The 6928-nt window shown below is 45.6% G+C and overlaps 1 protein-coding gene across 1 annotated transcript; it reads left to right on the top strand.

Moving 5' to 3' along the window:
• Positions 1-2967: 2967 nt before the first annotated feature.
• On the top strand, positions 2968-4349 carry LOC123048187 (probable carboxylesterase 5). The gene has a single exon (XM_044471338.1). The coding sequence runs from the start codon at positions 3006-3008 to the stop codon at positions 4239-4241; it is 1236 nt and encodes a 411-aa protein (XP_044327273.1). The 5' UTR covers positions 2968-3005; the 3' UTR covers positions 4242-4349.
• The last annotated feature ends 2579 nt before the right edge of the window (positions 4350-6928 follow it).

A 6928-nucleotide genomic window follows, 5' to 3' on the forward strand; every position in this document is an offset into this window, starting at 1 on the left:
GTTAAAAGAACGACGAGCAGCTGGGAAAAAAATTGCCCAACTCGGCGAACAAGCGAACCAATCGTTCCCCCAGCTCAATGTGTCTAGCGACATCGTCGCTAATGCTCCGGGGATGGTGCCCGGTTATAGCAATCTTGGGGATTACCTGCCCGACGATGTACATTATGATTTCTTGGAGGTGGACGAACACAGATACGAGTACGGGAAGCCTCTCGTCAAAGATGAAAAATCTCTAACAACGATGATGCGAAGATTCCATAATTGGTACATGAAAACCTGCAGAGAGTCGGGGGAACGAATACTTTGTATCTGAGAATTAAAGAGGAGCACGACCTCGTTGGAACTGATCTGTTGCATGTTCCATTTGAGGAGTTCTTCCAGTTCTTCAATCAAAAGGCCCTCGATAAATTAACGGTCACTTGCTACTGTCTGTAAGTACTACTTCTGTCATTAAGTCTCTATATATAGCTCAGCTCTTTCATTGCATGTATTTATAATTATCCTCACTATATTATGCAGATTGAAGATCGTCGAGTGCAAAAAAGGAGAAATGTATGATATTGGGTTCATTAACACAAATCTCATAGATGAATTTCAGGTTGAAAAGAACGCCGAAGAGGCCGAGGCCAACTTGCTCAATCATTGTTAATAAAGCAAAACAAAGATTTAATACTCTTTCCTTACAACTTCAAGTGAGTGTTACTGTCGTGTGCATATTCGGTTTCCTTTATTACTCGAGCGAGGTTATAGTAATGTAATTGATGAGTTATGCATGCGTGCCCAGCTTCCACTATATTCTCCTGGAGATTAAGCTTGAGCGGGGACTAGTAACCGTCTTAGACTCGAGACGAAAAGATCCCGAAACCTATGCGGACATGACTAAAATTCTCAACAAGTAAGTTCAATCGATCATTATCGCACCATATCGGCAACTTTTTGTTCATTTCCTGATATCTCAAGTAATAATTATTTTCTTTGTCTTGCATGGTTTGGAAACAGTTCACCGTAGAAGCTCCGGGACCGCCGAAGGAGCTGCGATATACATACCCGAAAGTAAGTACTACTAGCTAGCTAGTTGCGCGCATCTCCCGTTGATTCTAGCTACTTTCATCAATGCTATTTATAATGCTTCATTATCAGTTTGATTCACCTTTATTTATCATAAAGTGCTTGTGGCAGGAACAAGGGAATGATTACTGTGGATACTACGTGTGCGAGTTCATCTACAAAGCAACTTTGAAAAATAAGCGGGGCTACTCTAAAAGACAATATGAAGTGCGTAAGCAATAATATTCACAATTTCATTTTATTACACCATCATTTCTGTTGAGTTTCATTCACATATATGTATTAACCCTTTTCTTCAAATTAGACGTGGCAGATGCGGAATGAATTCCTACCACAAGATCGCATGAAAGCAATTCAAGAGGAATTGGCGGGATTCTTTCTTGACCACGTCATCAATAAAGCCGGAGAATACCATGTGAAAGTTGAGTTCAAATGCTAGGGATTGTAAGAGATCTTACATATTGTATATGTATGTAGCCAGTAGCGTCGGATAAATAATACGAAAATTTGTTGTTCGACCAATCTCTCGGAGAAGGAGAGGTCGATCACTTCTCTCGGTTTGCATGACGAACTTCTGTACTTAATGGTTTCCTTCATTTTCTTACTAGCTAGCGTGTCGAGGGCCTCTCTATACGTATAGTACGTAGCGTCGACCAAGCACGGAGATAAGAGAGGACACTTCTCTCTATTAATTAATTAGCTACCTAACACAATATATGAAACACCTTAATTAACCATACAAAACCCCCAAATCCACCCCCCTTTCAGAAAAAAAAACAAAAACCCTAGCCCCTGAATAGCTGACGCGTGGATGCCTATTGGTCCCGGTTGGTGCCACCAACCGGGACTAAAGGGCCTCCTGCCTGGGCTCGCAGCACCGGCCACGTGGAGGCCCATCTGTCCCGGTTAGTATAAGAACCGGGACTAAAGGCCTAGGCATTAGTAACGACCCTTTAGTCCCGGTTCCCCAACCGGGACAGATGGGCCTTATGAACCGGGACAAATGGCCCTTTTTCTACTAGTGAAGGGTAAGCAAGTGGTGCAAGATATACAGCTAAACACAAATTTGGAGAGGGAGGTCAGTTTCTGGGAGACTCCCGATTTGGGTTTTTACAAGGTTAATGTCGACGCAAGTTTTATGGAGGCCATCAAATCTACGAGCGTGGGGATGGTGGTTAGTGACCACAATGGACAGGTTATCATCTCCTCTTGGGATTATATTGGTGCTTGCCATAGCGTCGAGGAAGCGGAGCTACGAGCGACACTCTCTGGCATGTATATTGGAATCACTCTTGACAGACCATCATTTTGGAAACTGATTGCTCCTTTATAGCTTCGATATTTGGAAAAGAGTGTGTTGATAGGTCAAGCTTGGTGGACCTAAAGAAGGAGGCGCTGAATGTCTCAAGGCTGATGCCGGGTATGAAGATATCCAAGATTAATAGGAGGGCAAATATGGTAGCTCACGGGATTGCTAAGTTTAGCTTTGATAATAGATTAGATGGTATTCTTTTCAATACTGTTATGCCCTGCGTGGCACAGTTTGTTATGAATGATTGTATGAATGTTTTGAATTAATCAATATATGGTGGGTTTTCAAAAAAAAAGCATGAACTTTTGGGCTGGAACACTTGCAACAACTAAACCCTAAACCAACTAGAAGAGACGCGAGCGTGACCTGAGGCCTGCATATAGACCAGCGTTTAAGTCCTCCAGCACGAAATAGAGTTTTCAATTATAATAAGTAGGCAGTCTTTGTACATTAATTGCAAAAGGGAAGTCTCTGTGTATTGAAAGATATACAGTGCAGAAGCACGTGTCCAGTAAAACGCTATAAAATCCATACAAGAAAGCCTCTGCCGAAACATCATCGAGTTCTGACGGCTTTTATTAGCTTGTACTCGTAGTTTAAGGGCATCAACATATCGTAGCTCACCATGCCTGCAAACAAGACTTACCCCTCCCATAAGAATGCCAACGGTGAGGTGGACGATGAATTCTACCCATTAATCCGCAAGTACAAGGATGGCCGGATCGAGCGGTTCATGAGCTCATTCGTGCCGGCGTCGGAGGACCCGGCCGCCAGTCGTGGTGTGGTGACGAGGGACGTCGTCATCGACCAGGGCACCGGCGTGTCCGTGCGCCTGTTCCTTCCTGTCCAGGCTGCCCAGGCTGGCACGAGGCTCCCCCTTGTTGTGTACGTCCATGGTGGTTCCTTTTGCACGGAGAGTGCCTTCTCCCGGACGTACCACCGTTACGCCACTTCCCTCGCCGCCAGCGCTGGGGCGCTCATCGTGTCCGTGGAGTACCGTCTGGCGCCGGAATATCCCGTGCCAACGTCCTACGATGACACATGGGCCGCGCTGCGGTGGGTGGCGTCCTTGTCCGACCCTTGGCTCGCCAAGTACGCAGACCCTAGCCGCACATTCCTCGCCGGCGACAGCGCCGGCGGCAACATCGTGTACCACACGGCCGTACGCGCCACACGTGATGACAGCATCATGGACATCCAGGGGTTGGTCATGGTGCATCCATTCTTCTGGGGCCCCGAGCGTCTCCCGGCGGAGAAGGTTTTGGACGGCGACGCCATGTTCCCGCCAGTGTGGGTGGATAAGCTGTGGCCCTTCGTGACGGCGGGCGGGGCTGGCAACGATGATCCTCGGATCAATCCTCCGGACGAGGAGATCGCGTTGCTAAGTGGCAGGCGGGTGCTTGTGGCCATTGCAGAGAAGGACACCCTGCGCGACCGGGGGCGCCAGTTTGTGTGCAGCATGCGCGGGTGTGGGTGGGTTGATGGCAGCCTCACCGTGGTGGAGTCGGAGGGTGAGGACCATGGTTTCCATCTGTATGCTCCCCTACGTGCGACCAGCAAGAAGCTTATGAAGAGCATCGTGCAGTTCATAAACCATCGCGCCACCTTGCCGTCACCGGCCATGGTGATCCCAGGAGGCTCGGCCGAAACTATGCTAGGCGTCCCTAGTAGGCCATTTAAGGACATATTTGGCTACGGGATGCGCATGAAACGTTGGAGTGGCACGAGTTTTGGGCTCAAAGTTGGTCGTGCAAAAGCATCGACGACGAGCTATGGGTTACGTTTGAAGCAAGCTCGTACCTTCGGAGACCCTGTTTCAGCACCAACTTCGGTAAGATTCGCGATGAGGAACTGTTTCTAGACCCAGTTCCCAGGGTGTGTTAAGTTAATTTAAATTTACCTCAATAAATGTATTCTTTTCATTATTGCTTGCATGTTGAGTTTGTACACGTGAAGGTTATGATCACTTCTAGAGTCGTGTTAGTGCTTTTGCTATTGCATTGGCGCATTGTATCTGCCAGAAACGTGCAAGTTCACGTTGCGGCTGAGTAGTTGCTTTGCATGTTGTAGTCTCGTCGCCACGATCCACCGCGTGCAGGACGGTGCACGCTTTGTGTGGATCGATCACGGTGAGCTTTGTCTGTCTGGTTGTCATGTGTTAGAATAAAGGGAACAAAAGGAAAGAAAGACAGAAAAGATGCAATTACGGCGTCACCAAATTACCTCTTTTGTTTTTCTGAACAGTTTTGCCAAAGCAGATTTAGATGTGTCCCAATTATTGCATATCTAAGTCTTATGCCAATTGATTTCACGTGAAGATTCGTGCAAGCATTTTTCTAAAACTCCTTCCTTCCCTGGGGAATTACCATGTGTATACCGCCGTGTGCCTTAGGGCAGCTAGCTTTCCCCTCCCTCGCCATTCTTGTGGAGTTTGACTTGTTGCAGCCGTAGGTCTTGCCATGTGCGCCAGCTCTTGCCCAAGACCGAGGATTGCTCGTGCACGTATCCTCTGGGCTGGTCGGTTCCTTTTTGGGTGGTTTAGTGGATCTTCGTTGCTCATCCTGATGTACCGCATGTGGTAGTCTTTGTTTGCAGAGTGGTGGTCCATCTAGGTGTTTCATTTGGCACGGTTGTGGGTGGTGGTAGGTTCTTGCTATTGTCTCTTCGTGAGTTTCACAAACGTGTAGTTGTGGTTGTGGCACTCCTGGCCATAGCCCTGCACGACCTTTGTCGGTGCTGATGACAACGACACTCTCGGACGTTGTTTTCCTCCTGGGTGGTGTTGTCGAGTTGCCCTAGTCCACCCTCATCCCTCGTGGTTCAGTCTCTTGTCGAAAACCCAGATCCGGCAAGAATGGCATTGTTGTCGATTCTGCTTCCTTCATCAAGGCATTGTTCTAGGAGGTCTGACCCTAGGTTGACGTGCACGCTGATGACATACACTTTGGCTCTTTCTGGCAGATCCCAGGTGGGGTTGAAATATGCCAATGATGCTACCATGGATGGGATGGGTAGTGGACCACAGATTATCACATGTCGTGTCGTCTTGGTTGCCTGGGGCACCACGGGTTTCGGCTGACGGATGCTATCGTATGTTGTGAAAGACAAGTAATGTGGTGGGATACTGTGGTGCAACATTCAAGGTGCATGTGGTGTCTGGAAGTGTCGAGGCCATGGCACCGACAGCGGAGCAAGGCTGGCAGTCCATGATTCCACCTGGTGTGATTCTCACTTCTGTTGCCTAGATTATTGTCACGTGTTTGTGTCGATGGCTTCTACACCGTGGATTCTCTCGTGGTGTCTGTTGCTGTGTGTGTGTGTGTGTGTGTGTGTGTGTGTGTGTGTGTGTGTGTGTGTGTACTAGACATTGGTCGTATTCTTGTCTTGCGTTTGTTGTTGTTTTGGGCTAGTCTAGGATTATTCGGTTTTAAATACTATTTCTATCGACGGATTGAAACCCAAGCATTGCGTTTTCTCAACAAAACAAGCGTATTTTTTCATACCGCCGTTGTGAGACCAGGTCTTAGAAAGGCAGCTAATGTTAAGCTGGAAATATCAACTCAAGTTGGATGTCCTATTGTTAATTCACAGAATCAAGCATACTATTGAAGCAGGTCTCCAAAGCTGGATTATTGTACATCTAGATTAAGCAAGTTTGTTTCACATGGAGATTCGAAGAGCTGGCATTGGTTAATTTAATTTTCTTTTTGCTACCCCTTTGTTGTTTGAACTTGTATATATATTATACTATTCATTAATGAAAATACCATCAAACGATTGCTCTACGGTTTGATGATAAAAAAAATCTTAAGATATGATCCATTGGCGAGGTTGTATGATGTGTTGTTGGCTGCTGACGTGGAGCTGTACCAAGTACCAACAATTTAACATATAGATGGATGGAGATGTTTTAATACCCCATCTCGAGTTCTCGACTACTGTACATAGATAATAGGACTAGCTGTACAAAATAAAATGGGAGATCGGTACAATTAAATCATAATCACAGGAAACCATTGTGATAATTGAATTTGACCAACACGGCAAGGTGTGTAAAATAAAATCACAATTGGGCACAATTAAAATGGTAACCACAATAAATTATTCTGGCAATCTGGTTAAAACAACACGGCAAGCTATGCAAAATAAAATGCAACTCGGCATAATTAAACCACTAGTTATAGCAAATCATTAAGACAATTGGGTTTAAACAACATGACAAGGTGTGTAAAACGAAATGACAGCTCGACACAATTAAACCTGTACAGAACCATTCCCAAAAATGTGTCTAAACACCGCGGCAAGTTGTACACAATAAAGTGACAAGTTAGTCATCATATCAATTACGTGTAAGTAACCTGACAAGTTATATAAATAACATAAAAGCTTTGTCAAATTAATACTGGCAACTGGGTGTAAACTATAGCACAACATGTATGAAATAATAGATATGAATATGAAGGTAATTTTGTGAGTAGCAAGCACGTACAAAATGGTCAACGTCAATGCATCATCGAACACTATTTATGAGTGTACGGTGAGAAATCT

This window comes from Triticum aestivum, chromosome 2D, assembly GCF_018294505.1.
Source record: "Triticum aestivum cultivar Chinese Spring chromosome 2D, IWGSC CS RefSeq v2.1, whole genome shotgun sequence".
Taxonomy (NCBI): Eukaryota; Viridiplantae; Streptophyta; class Magnoliopsida; order Poales; family Poaceae; genus Triticum; species Triticum aestivum.

Excerpts from the sequence above, each read along its gene's own strand:
- LOC123048187 (XM_044471338.1), top strand. The coding sequence starts at position 3,006 with ATGCCTGCAAACAAGACTTACCCCTCCCATAAGAATGCCAACGGTGAG.